General features: G+C 34.4%; 1 protein-coding gene across 2 annotated transcripts in view; it reads right to left on the bottom strand.

Moving 5' to 3' along the window:
• SNX7 (sorting nexin 7) overlaps positions 1-23,292 on the bottom strand; it is a 102,594-nt gene that overhangs the window by 47,823 nt on the left and 31,479 nt on the right. For both annotated transcript variants that reach the window (XM_008960545.4, XM_063599864.1), the window contains exons 3-7: positions 21,796-21,906; positions 21,285-21,449; positions 17,276-17,474; positions 14,092-14,291; positions 11,085-11,171 (exon numbers count right to left, since the gene is read on the bottom strand). In XM_008960545.4, the coding sequence (XP_008958793.2) occupies positions 11,085-11,171; positions 14,092-14,291; positions 17,276-17,474; positions 21,285-21,449; positions 21,796-21,906 (762 nt within the window). The remainder of the gene's footprint in view (positions 1-11,084; positions 11,172-14,091; positions 14,292-17,275; positions 17,475-21,284; positions 21,450-21,795; positions 21,907-23,292) is intronic.

The raw sequence follows: 23,292 nt of genomic DNA on the forward strand, positions 1-23,292 counted from the left end.
AAATATTACTGTTTATTGACAATGTACTTGGTCACTGAAAAACTCTGACGGAAATGTACAAGGGGATTAATACTACCTTCATGTCAGCTAATGTAACTTCCATAGTCCATGAGTCAATGAGTCATTTAGACTTTTGAGTCTTATTATTTAAGAAATACATTTTGTAAGGCTGTAGCTGCCATGGATTGTGATTCCCTTGATGGAACTGAGTAAATTGAAAATCTTCTGGAAAGAATACACCGTTATAGATTCCATGAAAAATATATGGGATTCATGGGAACAGACCAAAATATTAACATTTATAGGAATTTGGAAGAAGTTGATTCTAACTCTTATAGATGACTTTGAGCAAAGGGTTCAAGACTTCAGTGGAGGAAGTAACTGCAGGTGTGGCAGAAATAGCAGAGAACTATAATTAGAAGTAGAGCCTGAAGAGATGACTGAATTGCTACAATCTCATGATAGAATTTGAACAGATGAGAAGTTGCTTCTTATGGATGAGCAAGGCGGGATCTACTCCTGGTGAAGATGCTGTGAGTATTCTTAAAATGACAACAAAGAACTCAGAATATTATGAAAACTTAGTTGATACAGCAGTGGCAAGTTTTGAAAGGATTGGCTCCAATTTCAAAAGCAGTTCTGTGGGTAAAATGCTATCAAACAACATTGCATGCTACGGGGAATTCACTGGTGAAAGGAAGATCAATCTCTGCAGCAAACTTCCTTGTTCTCATATTTTAAGAAATTGCCATAGCTACCCCAATCTTCATCAACCACCACGCGATCAGTCAGCAGCCATCAACATAAAGGAAAGACACTCTACCAGCAAAAAGATTATAGCTCTCTGAAGGCTCATATGATCATTAGCATTTTTAACAATGACATCTTTTTTAACTAAATTATGTACATTTTTTACACATAATGCTATTGCATATTTAATAGACTACAGTATAGTGCAAACATAACTTTTATATCCACTGGGAAGCCAAAAATTTCTTGTGACTTGCTTTATTGTGGCAGTCTGAAACTGAACACAGTATCTCCAAGGTATGCCAGTAATAAATCAAAATGCATTTAATTTAATATATCCAAATGTGCTAGAGGAAAACTACTGGTTCTCTATTTGGTGGGAATACAATTTTTGATTTTCAGTACTAAACTATTTATACTTTAGGCCAGTCCTGTAATCCCGGCACTTTGGGAGGTCAAGGCAGGCGGATCACTTGAGGTCAGGAGTTCGAGATCCAGCCCGGCCAACATGGCGAAACCCTGTCTCTACTAAAAATACAAAAATTAGCTGGGCGTGGTGGCGTGTACCTGTAATCCCCACTACTTGGGAGGCTGAGGCAGGAGAATCACTTGAACCCGGGAGACAGAGGTTGCAGTGAGCCAAGATCGTGCCATTGCCCTCCAGCCTGGGTGACAGAGCTCAAAATAATAACTATTTATACTTTAAATAATGTTTTATAACACCATGATGAATTATCTAACATTTTACATATTCATACTATAACTTACCAAAATTTTTACTAACACAAGTCCTAGATATATAAACGTTAATTCATCTTCAAAAAAAATTCTTTAAGCGTAATTTCTGCATGTTAATGGATAAAGAATAATTAATGTCTGATTAAGGTCACAAGTTAAATAAAAGTGAATCAAAGCCTTCTCCTGGCTTCTAATTCCTAGTGTGTTACTGCTCTAAGCATTATGAAATATTTATTAAGTGCCCAGGCAGGGCCAAGAGTGAAAGAGATATGTAAGACAGATCCTTAGGACATATTTCTTATTAACAAAAAGTCTAAATTAAAAAGAAATTGAATCTGGTTTGAGTTTCTATATACGAAAGCTATTTAAACTTTCTATCTACGTCAGGCAAACCCCATAAAATACACCACAAATCAAAAGGACACCGTAAGTAGAATTTCTTAAAACCCTGAGAAGAAATGACTGGAATTTTAAACTACCCCTTTTACTTGTCCATCTGTTACTTTTTCAGTTGCAGTTAAGGCAACAGAAAAAAAAAATCTTCCTAGAGAAAGACACAGAGCTTAGTCTTTCTTTAGAAATTATCTGCAACATTGTTACACTGCTTCTCTTTTTCCACAGTCTTTGTCTTCTTCCTTCTTCTCCCCTTTCACCCTCACCCACCACAAACATACACAGGCCTTATTCATCAAGACTGTACATTTTTATGTTCTACTTTCAAATTAGCAAACCTTAATATGCAGTTACTTCTCTAAGCAAATTTCATTGGTAAAATTTTGAAAATAGTACGGTATGTTTCACCTCACCCTCTAATATCTCTTGACAAGTTTTCTGGGTAACGGTTACATGAGTCATTCCGTGTTCAGGTTTGTGTTCATAACAGACATGCTGCGGTTTATGAATTTCAAAAGAAATGACTAAAAACACACTTGGGCAGGGTGGGTCACAGTATGTTGTAAGAAATGTGTGGTCTTTAAAATGATTTGGAATACTTTACCTCTAGTTCTTATTAATTTGTTTCTAATTTATTCCTTATTAGATTCCATATTCCATATAAGAGAGCTTCCACAATTGTACTCTACAAGTTTAAAGACAGAAAGTAAAGACATTAGTGCAATGAGAACATAAGAGTAAGGAAAAAAACAAGGTAAAGCCAAGGGTGAGTTTGACACAAAAAAGACACACTTGCTAGACAGAAGTGGATCAGAATTGGGGCTCTCAATAGTCTAGTAACTACTGTAAAAAGTGAGATAAATGGGATAAGATCAGGTATAAAACCCAAGATGTGTACAAGCTGAAAATACACTAGCTACTCAGGAGAAATGAAACCATATTGCTGGTGCTGAGATGTAAATGAAAGCTTTCTCATGAGGTCTCATAAAAGAAAAATATAAAATAGTGCTGTTGATGTTTATCATAAATAGATCTATGGTTCTCCTTAAAATGTCCTTCTGATGCATCAATGTTACAACATCGAGTGAGCTGAGTTAAAATAATTCCGTAGGAGTCCAAAGCACAACCTCTCAATAGTCTGCATAAATTCAGATACAATTTAAAGTATCTATGCAACTGCCTAGAGCGACCAGGTAGGGCAAATGGGAGTGGTCACTATACAGCTAAAGCTAATTGCTGCCTTGCTTTTTCTTTTTTCTTATTTTAATTAACACTGTGGAGGTCTCAGAAGCAGGACTGCAGTTAACACTTTCCAAACTTTGATCTAGAAGAATGAAACTAATATATACTTCAAAGAAAGTTCCTTTAACATCGTTTATAGAAATATTTACAATCTAATCCTGGTTAGGCACTGGACTAAGGTTTCAATATGCTCATTTAACAACACTCTACGGAAGGCATTACCCACATCTCTCACAGTTAAGTAAACTAAAGTATGGAGAATGTTAAGGAACTTGGCCCAGAACTACAAAGGCAGTAAATGGCCTCTGCCACAAAATGCTGTGCTTTAAATTACACACAACTCTGCAACTGGGATTAAGACCTTATATTAAATACTTTACAGAGACTGCTCTGTTGGGAAGTGGCCAGGGGCACAAAAATAAATGACAGAGAGAAAAATCCAATATGGTAAAATTCCAACCAGAGATCTCAGGCTCAACAGACTCCTATTCATAAGGTAGATATGGTGATTTTTGCAATTTAATCAAATATTCATTATTATCCTTTACAAGTTTATATAAATAGGAGAACACAGTTTTGCTTTTGTACCTACCACTCAAGCCAATGAAGCCTTGAATGAGACAGGGCTGCCCGAGAAGACAGAAAGGGAGAGGAATTCTAGGCACTCCCTGGTACTTTCTTCTGGGAGGAGCTGGCTGCTGAGGGCCTTCTTGATTACAGCATCACTCATGCACCATTCCAAATTCCCCGCCAGCTGTGTGTGTGCAAACCCACTACCCTGCTGCACTGTCTGTGACCAGCATTTATTAGTGTTTTACCCAGAATCCATCCTCTACTCTCCACGTTACATTCTGCAAAGGCCCCAGTTTTTTCAGGTATCTGTAACTGGGTGTGTATTGCAGCTGATAAGTAAATTCTGATGGCCACATTCCCACTCCATGTGACTGGTTTGATCCTGACTTTTCACAATTCTGACCAACAAGTTTTGAGGAAATGTCAGCCAGGTGCCTTTTAGGATAAACTGATAAAAGGAAATATGCAAGAAAAAAAGCCTCTTCTCATCCCACTGGACACTGTCATGTTCTTTACTGCTGTGTGTGTGTGTATATGTATACATGTGTGGATGGATATGTATCTGTGCGTGAGAGACAGACACATAGCTGTAAACAGACAAAAAGAAGCAGAGTAGAAAACAGATTATATTAGGAAATGAGGCATATAGAAAGGAATAATTTTTAAAAAGTTCAGGAGAGAAGTGAGCCAGAAAATATTTAAGAAAAGGAAGCAGCAACCTTCAGCTCTGATCACAAGCAAGGCTTGCTATGTCAAAATTATTTCTTTAAAGCTTCCTAGAATTAGAGAGAGAAGGCAATCTTGCTCTGTGCACCATTTATACACTACCAAGATCATCTGAAAATTAATAACCTCTATTTAAGGATGAGAGTAAAACACTAGCCAAAAATAGCATGTCATACTGAATAAGGACCAGCTTGAATAATCTGGTATCTGTTTCTATCTACTGAATGTGGCTGTGCAAAATTCCAGACTATGATGATCTTATGAAAATGCATTTCTTTGCTCACATAAATATACTGCTAAACAGCTATGGCATTATATCTAGATCCAACTTTCCAATTCTATGCACATATTGCTAAATGTCAAATGTATTCATATTCATTTATATTTGAATGCTGCTTTGAGTGGAAAACTATAAATCATCCATTCAGAAATAAAAATAAAATAGATATGCAGTATTATTTAGCACCACAGATGAACCTTATTTATTTTACAGTTAAGCAGTGAAGTGAATAAGCATTTTCAAACAGAAGCTCTGACTCTGAAAACTTATAACAAAATGGCAAAACCCATAAGTTTCTCCAAATATCTGAGTTTCCTCATAATCTCAGTTATTATTATACCTTTATCATCCCAGTCAAAAATTATGGCTTTCATAGGATGGTATCTATCACATTGAATATCTTCTTTACTGGTGCACATAATGCAACTCAATTACTCTTGAAATATTTTAATTATCATATATCAAATTGTTTTTTGAAATGCCTCATAAATGGAGAAATGGTTTAAAAAGTTGGATGACCCTAATCAGATCTGTTTAGTTAATCTTACTGGTGCAATGATCTATCACCAGACAAAGCTACATCAAATTCTTTCCCTTCTCCTCCTCAGCCAAAACTTCTGATTCTTCCATTATCATTAATCTCTTAATGTTGAAATATGCCAAGGCTCTGACAGGATAAAGTAAAGGCTCATACTTTAATGACCTTGACAAATCTTATAGCTTTAAATACCATCTATTTGCTAATAATTTCCAAATACATATCTTCAGCTGAACCTATGAATTTTTACATGTAACTCCCTACTCAATAGCTCCATTGGGTGACTAATAGGCAAATCAAACTTTACCTTTCCAAATCTGAGAAAATTATCTTCCCCATTAAACCTGTTGTTTCCAAAGTCTCCTCATCTCAATTAATGCCAACTATTACCTTCCAGTTGCTCTGTCTAAAACCTCAGAATCATCCTTGCCTCTCCTTATTGGCTCACGATCCACAGCCCACCAAATAGCAAACAGCTCTTCCTGTGAAATATACTCAGCTTCTGACCCCTTAACATCACTTCTGCTCTGGTCCAAGCTATTATGTCTCACTGGAAATACTTTAAGAGCTACTCTCCGGCTCTGGCTTTCCTCCATCCCATGCACATACCACATGCACATCATCTTGTGCTTTCCCCAAGCACAATAATCATCTTGTAACTTAAATATGATTATGTTACTCCTCTGTTCTACTATTTTCCTATCTCACTGAGACCAAAACCTTATAAAGCTCTATATGGTCTAACCCCTGGTTAGACCTGACTTCATTTCTCACAACTCTTCTACTTGCTCACTTCATTTCTGCAACACTGGTCTTCTTGCTTCTTCTGGAATGTACAAGTATACTTTCATTGTGCATGTACTGTCCCCTCTGCCTGAAAGGCTCTTCCCCCAGGTACACATATTACTAAAACATTACCTCCTTGGTGAATATTTTACTGACCCCTAATCCTAAATTGCACTGCTCCTCAACACTCTGTCTCCTCCACGCTTATCACTATATGATAATATATTATAAATTTTAATTATTTACTCTTTTTTTAACCCACTAAAACATAAGCCTCATGAGGACCTGGTTTCTTTCCCCAGTGCTGGGAACAGTGACGTTCATATGGTAAATAGTCAATTAACTTTGCTGAAAAGTTTTTGTTGAATACCTCATCTTAAATATCATCTTATCATTATGTAAAGCTGCACACCTCCAAATTTCTTCTTCACTTTTTATTCTGTAGCTCAGTGTAGAGAGCCACGATCTGCCCTGCTGCAAGTTAGAAATGTTAGTTATTAACAACTTGAAACATTGGCTGCCCTTCATTCTTTAAGTGATGTGGATTCTACCCTCTGCCTACGTCTTTCTCATATTAACTCTTCTCTGCAACTCCACTGCCACCTCTTCAGTTCAGGTTCCCACTGCATCCATACTGAGCAAAGGATAAAGTACATATTTCTCAACCTGACAGATAAGGCCTCCTTCCCACCTGACTACAGTCCATCTTTAAGTCACATCCCCTCTTCCTTACTGTACCCTCCCCTCCACAAACCAATCTGGTTTAATCAATTTAGCATGCTTTTTGAGCTTCTAAAGCTTTTCATAATACCCGTTCTACCTGAAATATTCCTTGTGCTTTGCAATGAATAATTCCATAGTCATTTTATAGGACCAATCTCAAACATTACCTCTATACTGTCATCAAAATGACAACAGCTAAAAGCTACTGAGTGCTTACTATGATCCAAGCAATTTATTTGCATTACACAATTTAATCCTTAAACAAGCCTATTAGAAAGGTACTAATAATTTCCTCAACCTATACATGATAAAATGAGGCTGAAAGAAGTTAGAAAACTTGTCCTGGGTCACAAAATTCATAAACAGGTAAGCTAGGATTTGATCTTTGATTTATCAAGTTCCAAAGCTTAGATGACAAAACTCTACATGAACAGCTGAACTGACCTTCAAATGAAGATTCCAAATGTCTTTACTGACTTAGGTAATTTTGAAACCATTAATTTTATTGCTGTGAGATAAGAACTACAAACCACAAACTCTAAGAAGGAGCCACTTTGCAACTAACCATGTAATGCATCAAGGACTCACTGTCAGATATTATTTTAGTTTGCAGAAAAACACATACCTTTTGTGGGTATATCTGTGTGGTAAGAAAAAGTAACTGTAATGCCATTATTGTTCAAATGCAGGATTATAGGCAAGGTAAAAAGACCAGAGCCCTTGTATTTGCATGCCACAAAATCCACACAAAGGTCACCTGACATAGTCAAATGTCCTCTGGAATGTTACATAACTGCTGTCTTTCTACCCAATAACTATAACTCCTCTAATCTTTGCTTTTCTTACTAGAGCTTCATTTCACTGACCTTTTCATTATCAGTTGCTTTGCTGGGTTTGCACGTAGCATCACACCCAAAGGTGACTTTGATGGAGTCTCTGAAGGCTGCCCCAATGTCTCCATAGAAATGGCCCCTGGGTTGTCTCCAAAATGGCCCTGTCTGAGTTGCCATGGTAAACAACCAGGCAGACAGCTATATTCAGTTCTCTGCCAGGGTCGCCATGGTGACTGCAAAGGATGGCTCCTGAGAAGGACCTCACAAGGGCACGTTGCCATGGTGACCCTATCCTGCATATTTCTAAGCAACTTCCTTTCAGTCTTTCTGTGACCAATCAAGGCCGGTTCATTTTTAGAGTAACTCTGGTAGATTTCTCCTGAAGATACCATCATAAGGCACAGGGATTTTAAAAGTGAGAAGGCCTATAAACAAATTAATTATTTGAAAATATAAACAGTTCCATTCACAAATCATTAACTCAGTCCCCATAAACTTTAGGAAAAATTTGTTTTGATGATAAACAAAAAAATACCTGCAATGTCTCTGTTAAATGTGTCTGTTTTGAAACTTAATCAACCAAAAGTATCTTACAGAATATAATGCAGATAATTAAAGTTTCAAATTTTTCCAGTCTTACAATGTAGCAGCTACATGGGTATTAAACACTTTAGAGTAGACATGACACACACACCCAAGTGAAATCATAAATATATACTGATTAAGTTATAACAAAATATCAAAAAAAATTTTATACAGCAGAAGACAAAATATTTGCAAGCCCAGTGGAAAAATAATGTGTTTTTTTTTTTTTTTAACTGAGTTGGGAAATCCCAGCCATATTTGGACCCAGGCTATTTTTTTCCTTGTGCTTTTGTGTTTGGAACAATCCCGGTTAATCTTCTTTTCATTTTAAAACATGAATATAGGCCATTCTTAACATATGCTTGGTTTTTCAGCCATGCTATTATTCTCCTGAAACTTTAAAATATTCTACTGTTTCTAGTATTTCATCAAGAGCAAAATTTTGTCTAACCACTAACTTCAATATCCTTACTTAACACCTAAAAACAAATTCTAAAATTCAAAAGATGCAATTACAATTTCTATACACATGTGCAGCCTTTCACAGTCAATTCTAGTGACTCTTAACTCTATATATATATAGTTAAGAACTATATGTATATATGTATATATATGTGTATATATACACATATGTATATATATGTGTATATATACACATATGTATATATATGTGTATATATACACATATGTATATATGTGTATATATACACATGTATATATATGTGTATATATACACATGTATATATATGTGTATATATACACATATGTATATATGTGTATATATACACGCATGTATACATGTGTTTATATATACACATATGTATACATATGTGTATATATAGACATATGTGTATATATGTTTATATATACACATATGTGTATATATGTTTATATATACACATATATACACATATGTGTATATATGTTTATATATGTTTATATATACATATATAAACATATATACACATATGTGTATATATACGTATATATAAACATATATACACATGTGTATATATGTTTATATATACGTATATATAAACATATATATACATATGTGTATATATATGTTTATATATACGTATATATAAACATATATACATATGTGTATATATAAACATATACACATATGTATATAAACATATATATACATATATATATGTTTCTTAACTATATATAGAGAGAGTGTTAGGAGTCAATTGTTTCTTATTAAATAGAAAAGGTTAATCTGGGGTTCTCTCTAAATAATAAAGATGAGTTTTCCCTTGAGCACTAGTTCCTCTAGTTCTACGTTTTCTGTTATTCTCTCTCACAGATTCCTTTCTCCTACTCTGTCTACAGCAGCCCACCACTCCCCACTCACATTCCACTGGAGAGAACAGAATTTCAGTTAATATACATAGTCAAGAAACGTGAGAATAATTCATAGTATAATAATTCTAAGTTGCATAGAGCCATGCAAGTTAGACTTCGTAGACACAAGGACTCTTTGTATTTGTACTCATCTTTTCTGGTTTTCACAATATTAATTAAATAATGAAATAATTGCACAGTCTGATTTTGTAGAGACTTCATGCTTCAAGCCTTCACTATGCTTGCACAAATCAGAGTAGTCACTGTGGCTTCCACTCATTCCTTCACTACATATTTATTGAGTGACTACCATGTGCCAGGCAGTGCACAAGGGTCTGGGAGCACTCCAGTGAACAAATAAAAAAAATCTGCCCTTAAGGAGTTTCAATTATGGAGAGGGAAAGACAGAGAAAAATATACAAAGAAAACTAATTAGGAAGTCATATGTTAGGAAGTGATTAAAGTTAGGGAGAAAATTAAAGCAGGGACAGGGGATGCAGAGTCCTTGGCCAGGTCAGGGCTGAGGAGGCTGCAATATTACAGATTTACAGGGAAGTTTCAAGGACTCCCCCACTCACCTGATGTAAGTGCACTCAATATTGTATTCAATAATAACCTAAATCCTTAAATTTAAAGCAAAATTTAAAAAATATTTCATAATGCACTTAGTAGAAGTTCGTTAGATTAAAAGTTCACTTTTCCCACTTCTATACCTGCTTTCTGATAGGCAGCACTGTCTGAGGCAGGCAAGAGACACCATCACCTCCAATCCTATTCTGCATTTCAAGACCTATATATAAACTTAGGCAAATTACTCTACCTTTCAAGTGTCTTCTCACTTTTAAAATGAGAATAATTATTCCAACCTGATAGTATTACTCTGAAAATGCAAAGATACTAAAATATAAATATAAAAATACCATGGATAAAATAATCTATATCTAGAATTTGCTTTAGAATACTTCAGTAAAAATTTAAAAATGAGGAGAGACAACAAAAAAAGTTGAGCCAAATGGTGAGAATTAATGAAGCCCAGTTATGAGTATATGAGAGCTCATTATATTATTAGATCTCATTTTGTTTGAAAATTTCCATAATAAAATATCTTAAGGTAAAGATTAAACTTGCAAACACAAAGATATTACCTTTCATAAAGATTTTAACAACACTTAGAAAAAAAGTATACAGGAACATTAATGTATATAAATATCTCAAAAAACTATAAAAAAGTAGATTTACTTACTGAGTACTTACTAGCCTGGAATAATGGTAGCATTGCCTTTCATACTTTCTTCCAACACATTATCTCCTTTTTACAAAATTATACTTTCTTAATAGTACGAGACATAAGTCAGAAAGGCAGAAAACCATCATTGTTAAGCTTGTAGACTCACATGGTATCCAATGTATAACAGATTTTAGGAAGAAATTTTACTATAATTTGCTGAATGCTTAGAAACAATCATATAAGAAACAATCATGTAAAGACAATCATGTAAGGACACTGCTAATAAAAATTTTAGACAATGAATTCTATATGATTGTATCAAGAAACTTAAAAACTTACCAGATCAGTATCTGCCTTTTTATAGGTCAAAGCTTCAACTTTGGAATCCAGTTCTGCTTGTATTTGGTCTCTTCTTTTCATAACACCCTTTACATTAAAACACACAGATAAAATAGGCTTTACTTAGTTTTAATAATCTTTCCTATAGCAAAAATATATATTTCAGAATATAAATAGCATCTCTTCCCCAAGCCATCAGTCATTTGGGGATATAATACATTTAAAAAGTTGTGTGTTTTTTTTTGTTGTTACTCTCTAAAAACTAAATTGAAAGCAAGTATTTAAGAGGGTTTTTTTCCTATAAATGTTTTATTAGTTTTCCTAATGCACATTTTACCCATTTAAGCATTGTACATATGTACTACATTTGGTGGAATATGCATGTACAATTCTTCAAAAATAGTAAAGAGCAAAACAAACAAAAAATAGTAGAAGCACTGGAGAAATACACTATGGCATAAACTAGTTACGGGTGGGATGTCACATGGACCATATCTACACTCTGTGGCAACCTTCTTACCTGACTCCAAAGGATCAAATAATCAAACAGGAAATTATGGTAGGAAATCAGAAAATTGAAGTATGCATTCATATCCTAAGCATTTTATTTTAGCTCAAAATATAAAATATTCATCAGTTAGCCAAGCTTTGGATGAGAGATCATAGCCTCCTCTTTGATAGGAGTTTCATCTTGTTTTCTTGATTTCATGTTTCAGAGTTTTTAAACTTAAAGCACCCATGTGAAGAAATTTGAGTGCAGAATTCAACTACATCTTTCATTTTTGCCGAACTTTTACAATGTCTTTAAGTGATTCACATTTCTTCCAAGACATGTAACTTAGACTTTATGGATACAAGGACTCTTTTTATTTGTACTCATCTTTTACTGGTTTTCACAATATTAAATAATGAAATTCTAATAAGAAGCACAAATGGCCTGAACAGGTTAAGGAAAAAATAAAACTAAGTTTGGACAAGCAAACAATTCAACCAGCTAGAGAAGTACAGGGTATAAAAGAGAAGGGCCTCCTGGTGTTTTAAAGAAGAAGGAAAGAAACTAGACACAAATCAGTTACATGGAGGTCAAACTAGATGGCGCTACACTATTTAAATGATAACCAAAAAGCATTAAGGATTGAGAATCACTTAGTACAGTTTTGCACCTGGTGGAATGACTCTTAAGACATTCAAAGCAGGCCAGGCACAGTAGTTCACACCTATATCACCTCTCAGCACTTTGGAAGAAAGAGGTGGGAGGACCACTTGAGCCCAGGAGTTCGAGGCTGTAGTGAGCTATGATTATGCCTCTACACTCCAGCCTGTGCAACAGAGTGAGACCATGTCTCTTAAAAAAAAAAAAAAAAAATCAAAGGAAGCTAACATTTTTCCTAGTTGCAAAGAAGTCCATAGAAAATTCAACTAATATCTCAAATTCCTTTATATTTATCTCAATGTTTAAATACCATTAATGTCAAGAAAGCCCTTCCTTTCTTTGACCAAAATGACTCACTCTCTAATTCAGTCCTATTTATTTAAGGTTTGTTTCAAAAAAGATGAAGCACTGGTTTTCATATGCACAAATACATTTTAAGTAAAAGGTTGCTTCAGAGGACAACTGGTGAAAATTACATGAAATTAATCATTTTTATGGAAGGATTATTTTTCATTACTTTAGCTGAAATTGAAGAGAATGTTCCAATATCAAACAGAACAAGAAATGCAATATAAGTACTACTTATTATACCCTAGGCATCTAAAAATTAATTCAATCAAACGAGGACCTATAAAATAATTCTAATTTTTCCATACCCTTAATAATGTAATACTTCAATTACATAATTTCCATCTTGATATAATATAGGAGAAAACACTAATTAATGGAACAGAACATACAAATCTGATCTTCTTGAAGATTGACACAAGGGGGTGACCCCAATAATGAAGTGAAACCAAAGGATGTAGCCAAGGAAATGGATAGAGAGAGGAAAGAGAATCATCAACAGTGAAACATTGAAGGCTTTTGGGAAGCAAGAAGCTTTGTTTACAGGAGGACTCCAATAAAGTTAAGTATAGCCAAAGCCTGAAATGTCTGTGCAATATTTAATGACTCTGTCAAACTAAACCTAAACATGATCAACAAGAGAGAGGCAGATCTCATGCTGAAACACAAAGTGAGCTTTTCAGACCAAAACAAGGAAAAGTTTTTATAAAAGAAAAAAATTGAAAGAAATCCCTAGAAATCAAGGGTACATGTCCAAAGAAACCATGGTTCCAATTATAAAGAATGGAAAAAAGGAGCTGTATCTGAATGCAAGCTGACTCCTGTCCCCATCACCACCCTAAAACACTGAGGGTGCCAATTTGCCTGTGCAAAGTATTGTAGGCACAGAAAAATACTGGATGAAAAATATTAGCTTTGCAGATAGCATTGCTAAATTCCAAATATCTGGAAACCTTAACTTGAACTGAGGAAGTAAAATGCAAAACTTTGATATAAGAGGAATAAAAGCCTTTTCAAGTAGTGAAAGAAAAACATTTTAACTTGAAAGATTTCTTTTAAAAGCAACCAGAAGGCAGAACATCAAGATCCAACTCAAGTACTTTCTACATAATGGTACTAAATATATTGCTAAATCAAATGTACCTAGAAGCAGGAGAGCAGTTCTTTCAAAATCCCCAAAACACTAAAAAATTTTAAAGTAAAATTTCACAAGGTTTGGAAAAACTAATCATATTCCCTATGTAAATTTTGATTGAGGATGCTTCAAGTCTATGTATAATCTGATAAATTGTTGGTGTTGCTATTGAGTATTCCTGCTTTTTAACAACGGATTCTTTCCTTCATCTATTTAGGCACACAGTGAATAAATATTTATTGAACATCTACATGCAAAACAACCTGCGAGGACAAAAAGATAGAGGTTTTAAAGAAAAGAAATACAGTTGCCTTTATGGAGCTTATAATCAGGTAAGGGACTGAGGTAAAATTAGAATTAGGTGTTCTTACCATTAACATTTCACTATAAAGCACATACTCATGTACAACAGGAAGCAGGGCCTCTGAGAGTCCAGACATCCGCTTTTCAGTGGCCTTACAGCATCTGTCAATGCAGCTGGCAACATCCTTTAGAGTATCAACCAGATCCTCTTCTGACGCTGACCACAGAATATGAATTGGGCCATATTCTTTCATTTCATCAAAATATTCTAAAAAAATAAAAGACTTAATAAGCTCTTCAATAAACAAAAGTTTTCAAAATACCTGTATCCTAGAGAGTAAGAAAGGGCCTTATTTCTCTCACAGTGCACATGTTCTTACACAAGAACATAAGAAAACAGATATCATCCTTCATTAAATCAACCAGCCATCACAGTTTGCCCCAGGTCAGTCTTTGAATGACTACTGTCCAAGTGTAATCAATAATAACATACCTTTTCAGTGTCAAAAATGTCTTGGCTTGAAAAATAAATTATATGACCATCATATCTATTTAGACTTCTGCCTACCACACAACTATATCTGAGTGCCTCACAGGCAACATGCCCTGAAAAAAACTTAGCATCTTCTTTCTCCCCTTCTTCTGACTATATATTCTACTTAGTGGTAATTACTATCCATAAATCTAAGCAAAAAATTGGGAGGTTATCCTAGAATCATACTTACACAGAGCCAGTAAATCACCAATTCCAAAACTTCGAGATCTTAAACTATCCATCTACCTATGTACTTATCTTCACTTCCACCACCATCAGCATCTCTAATCTGTACTGCTTCAAGGGTCTCCTAACTATTCTCCCTCTATTTTTATCAGAGTATAGAAACATTGACTCTTTGTAGCTAAATTAGAATTAGTTAAATTAAATTAGTTAAATTAGTCCTCACCGTCTGCTTCTCCAGGTCCAATGTGAAATTCTCTGCCAAAGAATTTAACTCAAGCCAAATTGCTTGTTCATTCATGAATAACCCATGATTTCTCTTTACAAAAACATTTGCACATGTCCCTCTGCCTTGTCCTCCATTTCTATCACCTGACAAACTACTTCTAATCCTTTAAATTCCAGTTCAAATAAATCTCCTCTGATTCTGTTCCAAAGGATTCATAGATGCTTTGGCCCTCAATGAGCTTATCATAATTTTATACTTCTATTAAAGCATTATCCCACTGTATTATAGATGTCTTATAACTCAAATGCTCTTGGCCACATACTCCTTAAAACAGGGACTGAGTCTTATTATTTTTCTATCTCAAACCCTTATATGTAATGAGTTCAATAAATATTTTCATATCAATGAAAGAATGCATACATGAGTAACCAAAGACCATTCAGTGTTTGATACGCTATGTATTCAAAAATTTTTGGATTTCATTTTAAAATGTGACTGTCTTTACAATTTTACATTCTTACTTTCACACTTAATTTTCAATGATGTATAGCTTTTTGTGGTGGAAAATTTATAAGCAGTGACCGTTTTTTGTTCACTATCCATATAAATACAATCAAATTATCTATATTTAACCATCTTACAACTCATTAGGATTTGCTGATATCTGTCATATTTCTCTAAACTACTAAAACTTTAAAAGTCTGTATTAAATAAAAAGTTTAAAAATATGAAATTTAAAAACAATGGAGATACTAGTTGTTACGTAATGAACATTTAATCACCTCTGTAGTCCTTCCAAACTCCACCTTCCTGATCCTAGGCCTGTCTTTATGTTAAATAATGACCATACTGAACTAATTTCTAGAAAAGAAAATTTTCCACTTTCGTTTCTCAATTGAGTCAATTGAGAAATCTCAAATTTCTCATTTTCTCAATATATGTCAATGTCAGTCATTAAACCTGAATAATATTTGTTTATATGCAAAGCTGCCCTAAAATTCTAAACTGTGTTTACATACCACTCAAATCAATCTGTATGCAAACATTTAGTTAGCTGCACTGTAATTTATCTGTTACTATACATATTTCCCAACTAGACTGTGAGCTTAACAGGTACCATCTTAATTACTCTTTGATACTCATTGATAGTTTATAAAGCTCTTAACTACCAATAGTTTCCAGACATCTCTTTGAATTGCCATACCACCTAACTATGCATCCAGAATCTACTTAATAGAACTGGAATCACAGAACCTAGTTAAAATAATTCACTTATTCAGGTTAAAAAAAAAGACAAATAATAAATGTAAGGGCAAACCAAAGAGGTTTAAAATAAATTATTATACTACTTTCAGTCACTACAGTAATCTCATCAGGGGTCAATGCATGAAAAAAAGGTAGAAATGGGGCAAAGTACATGCAGTTATAATTTTTTTCTATATCTCTTTTTAAAACCAATCAATTCTTAATAAAGCACCTTTTCCTACACCATTCCAAATCTTATGTTCATTCGTGGTTTTTTTTCAATCACTGAACAAATTTTAATTAAGTACTTATTATGTTTAAACACTGCCCGGATACTAGAAATAAAATATTTCCCAGCTTATCCTGACCGGCAGTACAGTTAAGAAGAGGTCAATTAACAAATAAGCCATCAACTTAGGAACTTTTGTTTGTCTTTATGTAGTTCCTCATCTCTAATAACAAATTATATTAGGAAATTATTTGCTGACTCAGTTATCTATTTTTTAATGTAAGTAAATGCGATTAGAAAATTAGGGGAAAAAATCATCACGTGATTAGAATTAGAAAAAATTCACCAACAATTCTGATTTATAAACTAAAAAAAAAAAAGAAAATAGGAAAAGAGGCAGATTTTCCAATACGTAAATCTCTCTGCCATACTTCGACAGGTTTAATACAGAGTATCTGTTCCCTCCAGAAAAAAATAATTACCAGAAAATATGAAAACCCTATTTCCTGAAACATCACTTCTTTGATTCTGAGCTCTGTTTCATGTTGAATACAAACAACCACATCCACAATCTTTAACTCGGGCTTACTTTACCACTATTATCTATGAATGGGAAGTAGAGCAGCTAGTGATTGATAAAACTGAAAATGGAGACTGGCCATAACTACCTTCGAAATCATTTAGGAATCAGAAATGTCCATAAGATGGCTAGGAATAAGCCACACTTTGAAGCTGACATTCTAACTGAATGTTGCTATATTACACCAACAAATGTGAAGATTCATCAGAAACTGAACAACTTTGAAATCACATTTCAGTAATTCTACTTACCCCTTTCTTCCTTATAAATTCTCTGAGATATTTTATCTATCAAATTTATTTTCTGGCTAAATAGTTCAATAAAGTTATTCATTTCCATGAACTCCTCTGGGCGGTTTTTAACTCCTCTCATTGAGGACGCAACAGCTCTGACAGTTTGCCCCATCCTGCTTAGCAAGCCAGGACCTTGCTTCTTGTGAGAAGAGAGTTCCTAGAAACAAAAAACCAAGTATTTCTAGTGAAACAAGTCTCCATATTCCGAGACTCAATACAAAAATAAACCTAATTAGGAGAATAAAATTAAGATAAAATGGTTTCATAGGCATCAATCTTTTTTAATGTTAGCTTGAAGCAGATGAGCTTTATTAAGGTACAGTGTTTCCTCTAAGTGGCAGCCTCAATAATATTCCCTTTCACAGTACTCATGTAAAACAGGTATATAGTCTTTTCTCAGACGGTAAATCTTTAAAAGAACAGGGTTTAACAGACAGAATAGTGCTCAATGAGATACTAGAGGAGATAAGGATAATATGACATACCATCTATATTTTATAACAGGAATTTAATGGAAAATGATTGAGAGAAGATTTCTCAGGGCCTAAGTTATACTCCAAAAAAGAAAATTGGAAAACTTCATTAATTCTTTAGATGTAATAGTAGCTAACATTTATTTAGAGCTTAATACATTCTGGGCCCTATACTGACATTTTAATACACGTAATTCACCATAAACCTATGAAGTAGGTTTTATTATTTTCCTCATTTTACAGAAGAAAATAGAGGCACAGGAAAGTTAACTAACTTGCTCAAGATCCCAGAGCAGGCCGGGTGCAGTGGCTCACGTCCGTAATCCCAGTACTTTGGGAGGCCGAGGAGGGCATACATGAGGTCAGGAGATCGAGACTACCCTGGCTAACACGGTGAAACTCCGTCTCTACTAAAAATACAAAAAAATTAGCCTGGCGTGGTGGCAGGTGCCTGTAGTCCCAGCTACTTGGGAGGCTGAGGCAGGAGAATGGCGTGAACCCAGGAGGCAGAGGTTGCAGTGAGCCGAGATCATGCCACTGCACTCCAGCCTGAGCCACAGAGCGAGACTCCATCTCAAAAAAAAAAAAAAAAAAAAAATCCCAGAGCAATTAAGTGGTAGAGCAAGAACTGGAATCCTGGAAGTCTGATTCCAGAGGCTTCACTATTAAGCACCAACTTGCTCTGCCCGCTTAAAGTCATTAGGATGGTTTGTAAATAGATACTACCTGAACATAGCACTTCAACCAAATGAAGTGGGTAAACTGTGACACCACCTTCACCAACTGGCTGTCTACAGAGAAAACTTTTTTTTTTTTTTTTTTTTTTTTTGAGACGGAGTCTCGCTCTTTCGCCCAGGCCGGACTGCAGTGGCACAATCCTGGCTCACTGCAAGCTCCGCCTCCCGGGTTCATCCTGCCTCAGCCTCCTGAGTAGCTGGGATTACAGGCGCCCGCCACCGCGCCCGGCTAATTTTTTGTATTTTTAGTAGAGACGGGGTTTCACCATGTTAGCCAAGATGGTCTCGATCTCCTGACCTTGTGATCCGCCCGCCTCGGCTTCCCAAAGTGCTGGGATTACAGGCGTGAGCCACCGCGCCCAGCTGAGAAAACTTGTAATAAGATACGAAACTAGTTATTTCATACTTAACCTAGGAGGGACGACTATAGATTTGCAAAACAGAAAACATCCTATAAAAGAATATACTACACAGAAACATATCCCTTGAGAAGTATGGCATAAGTTAAAAGAACAAATACAAACAAAAAAGGACAAGGGATTTTAATAATCATTGTGGCCCTTGTTGAAACACAAGCTTGGGATCGAATAAAATATATGATCAAATAAAATACTGCTGACTACCTAATTTACAGATAAAAATATTATATATTATTTACCCAAATATTAAATAACACATTGTCTATCTTCCTTCAGGTTTTCATTCCTGAATATCTTGCAGAAAATAATACATACAAAGTAAACTTATTTCCAATTCTGTGTGATTTCTTTTGTGCCAATAATAACAGATGCCATCCTTGACCAGGCAACACATCCATCCAAGAGTGCTACAGCCTCATTTGATAGAGTAAACATTATCAGAGACAGCTCACGTCACAACTGGCAAGCTGTTACTGAAACTGTTGACTGTAGAAAATATTTCTAACAGCTTCTATGGTTCTGAAGTCAGGCCACATATTCATTTCACATAAGTCACAAAGGGCTTCCATAGAAGACTATCTGTCAAGATTGAAATGAACCACTTTTTAGCTTCTACCACTGGCAACAACTGAGAGATATAAAACTCAACATTTGCCAGTAACTGTTTAATATTGACCCTTTGTCCTGTCTGGTATCTTTCTTGCAGAGTTATAGCTTTATAGAATAAAAGAAAAAACAAGTAGAATGGATAAGATTTCTGTATTAGAAATTAGACACTCCCCCACTTAGAAAATTAAAGGAAAAGTAAGGAGATTATATTATCTGTCTGTCCGTCCATCCATCCATCCATCCATCTCCATTCATCCATCTACCCATTTAATAAGGACTTTTATCCTAACTTAAAAAGCCCTGATCCATTATTACTCAAAATAAAGTAGACCCTTGAACAACACAGGTGTGAGCTAAGCAGGTCCACACATGTGGACTTTTTTCAATAAATATACTGGAAAATTTTTTGGAGATTTGCGACAACTAAAAAAAACTCACAAACCACATAGTCCAGAAATGTAGAAAAAACTAAGAGAAAGGTATGTCATGAATCCACAAAATATATGTGGATACTAGTCTATCATTTACTACCCTAAAATGTGTATAAATCTATTATAAAAAGTTAAAATTTATCAAAACGTATGCACATATTTTGACTTACATGCCACCATATGCAGTTGAGAGAAATGTAAACAAACATAAAGATGCAGTATTAAATCAAAACTGCTTAAAATTAACTACACTACACACTGTACTATTGTACTATTTTTGTAGCCCTCTTGTTGCTATTTGTGGTGAGCTCAAGTGTTGTGAATATCTGCTTAAAACGCCATGTGACGCTGATCATCTCCATGTGAGTAGTTCATCTCTCCATTAAATTGGGTGTAGCAGTAAAAAGTGATCTCTTGTGGTTCCCATGTATTTTTTTTATCGTGTTTAGTGCAATACTATAAACCTGAAATAATACCATGGGACCCATATGAAGTGCCACTAGTGATGCTGGAAATGTTCCCAAGAAGCAGAGAAAAGTCATGTCATTACAAAAAAAGTTGAATTGCTTGCTAAGTACCATAGACTGAGGTCTGCCACTGTCATTGCCCTCCATTTCAGACGGACAATTCATCTTGTAAACAGACAACATAAACTTGGTATCAATAAATACAGTAGAATACTGTTGGTATATTTTGTCTTCCTTAGGATTTTCTTAAATAACATTTTCTTTTCTCTGGGTTACTTTATTGCAAAAAATACAGTATATAATACACAAAAGGTATACATATGTGTTAACCAACTGTTTATGTTACAGTTAAGGCTTCCAATCAACAGGAGCCTACTAGTAGTTAAGTTTCTGAGAAATTAAAAGTTACACAGGATTTTCAGTTTCATAAGGGGTTGGCTTCCCTAACCGCCATGTTGTTCAAGGGTCAACTACAGTGTCAATGAAAGAAATATATTTATACCTGTTCAGTATTTGCTATTTATGCAAGAAGCACCTGACATAAAAACATTAGAGAGAGAGAGAGAGAGAGAGAGAGAGAGAGAGAGAGAGAGAGAGAGAGTGTGTGTGTGTGTGTGTGTGTATGGAGAAGATACAAGATTTCTGTAATATTTATATGTAGATTTGACACAGGGTTATATCTGAAGGATAACTCTCCAGTGTTTCTGAAAAATTCCATCTCAATTCAAGTACACCACTGCGTGATTTGTAACGGTAAACAAGAGGAACAATACAATCTACTATAGATACAGACACTCAAAGATTATATGAGTATAAATAAAAATCATTTACCCAAGCTTGTGCAGTGAGAAAAATTTTGAAGTCTTCATTAAATGTTAAAGTTGGATGATCAGCAATTCGGTTCAAAAATTTATGTAAAGCCTTCCTGCGTGTCTCAATGAAGTCATCGTTAAAGCGTTCCACCATTCCTTTTACTATAAACTTTTCTGGCAATGGCTAAGGCAAAAAAAATTAAAAAGGTATTCAAGTATTATTAGCCACAGGTTTATAAGCAATTCTACGCTTTCCCTTTTTGGAAGACTAGTTGAACATCTGATCATTTCTTATAAAAATAATTTTTAAAAATTCACAATGTTAGAACCAAAAATGAGAAATCATAACACATTATGAAGAGTTTTTTTTTTTTAAATGTACATTGATTGAAACATTTAGAAATAAATATTATTCCTAAGATAAATGAATTACAGTGAACTTAAGGTCTGAAATTAGGTTTTAGGCATTCAAAAAGACTCACTAGAAAACTCGTAGCTATTCTATGAAAAAAAAAATTTCGCAAACTTACTGGAATAATCAGAGTGGGGTGTGCTTCTTCTAGTTTTCCCTTCAACCAAAGGAAATCTTGATATCGTCTCCTAACTTCAAATTCACTGGAGTCAAATTCCCCACGAGATGTCTGAAGAAAGTAAGAGAAAATAACAGCACATGCAATATAAGATAGAAGATATTTGCCTAATGTTATTTTAGACATTGTGAAATAAATGGGTCTCTAAGAAAAATTAACACATCCTAATTATTCAGTGTTTGTCAGCCTGTAATTTTTTTCTTTTTTGTCATCTATTCATGTAGCAGATGAAATAAAGCAAACTTTCTGGTATTTCCAGAAAGAAAGCAAATATCATACTTAAATTTAAAATCCAAACTGAAAAATCTGTCTTACAACAACCATCTGCCTTCCACAAGATTTTAACTACTATTATCTTTGGCATGACTTTCTTGCTAACAAGCAAGTGTGTTCTGAATTTAGGTTTCAAATATATTTCTTTTCTCAAGATGATCAGAATTCAGAATTTGAGGAAAGTCCTATTTTTGCAATTTGGAAAATAACCTGAATGTAACTGAGAAAAATGTTTTCTTGGAATTTGCTCAAATGAATTGCTGTGCTAGGATTTGCTTTTAGTATATGAAAATTCTAACATTTTAGAGTGATTTTACCACTGTTTAAAAAGAAGTAATTAATAGATATTTGATGTGAAAAGAAAATCTTCCTGTCATTTCTCAAAGAATTTTATTTTGGGTTATATGCCTAAACTCCTAAAAATTAAGCAAATACATTAAAATATCTGTTCTCAACAAACCAAAAATCCATGCCAACACATATGACAAGAAGAACATGGGTACAATATCAACCTCATTTCTATTGCCTGAGTCCCAAGCCAAAGATAAAAATGTGAGTTATCTAATGTACACTCACCTCTCATAGGAAAACAGTCACTCACACCAATACCTTATTTAACTGAATTTTTGCATATTAAAAATTACATGCAGTAATATTTAGGTTGAAATTTTCCTGCAGAAGTAAACATGGAATAACACATTGCATATATATTTCACACTCACCAGAAATATCAATCACCCACACAGATGTACACAATTGTAAATTAAACAGTCCAAGTCATAAGATGCAATCTTCATTGTCATAAAATAAGGTCCATGAAAGCTATACTTTCCAAAGTTTATTCTCTTAAAATGAATGTTCAGAATATCATACAATGTATCTTTGTACAACATTCCCTTTATAATGGGAAAAAGTGGGAGCGAATGAAATGCAGAAATCTAAGAAACTAAATGTTCACAAAACACTACAAAATCTTAACTATTATGCAACATGGTACATGATATGGAAATGGTAAAAACAGGAAAACTAAATCAAGTACCAGCACAGTTTAATAATATAGACTGGTTGGTGTATGTCCATATGCAAATAGATGCATGCACACATACATACGCACCCAAAACATGGTTTAGAGTAACTCATTAAAAAATATTACTGAGCATCTCC

The sequence above is a fragment of the Pan paniscus genome, chromosome 1 (genome assembly GCF_029289425.2).
Source record: "Pan paniscus chromosome 1, NHGRI_mPanPan1-v2.0_pri, whole genome shotgun sequence".
Classification (NCBI taxonomy): domain Eukaryota; kingdom Metazoa; phylum Chordata; class Mammalia; order Primates; family Hominidae; genus Pan; species Pan paniscus.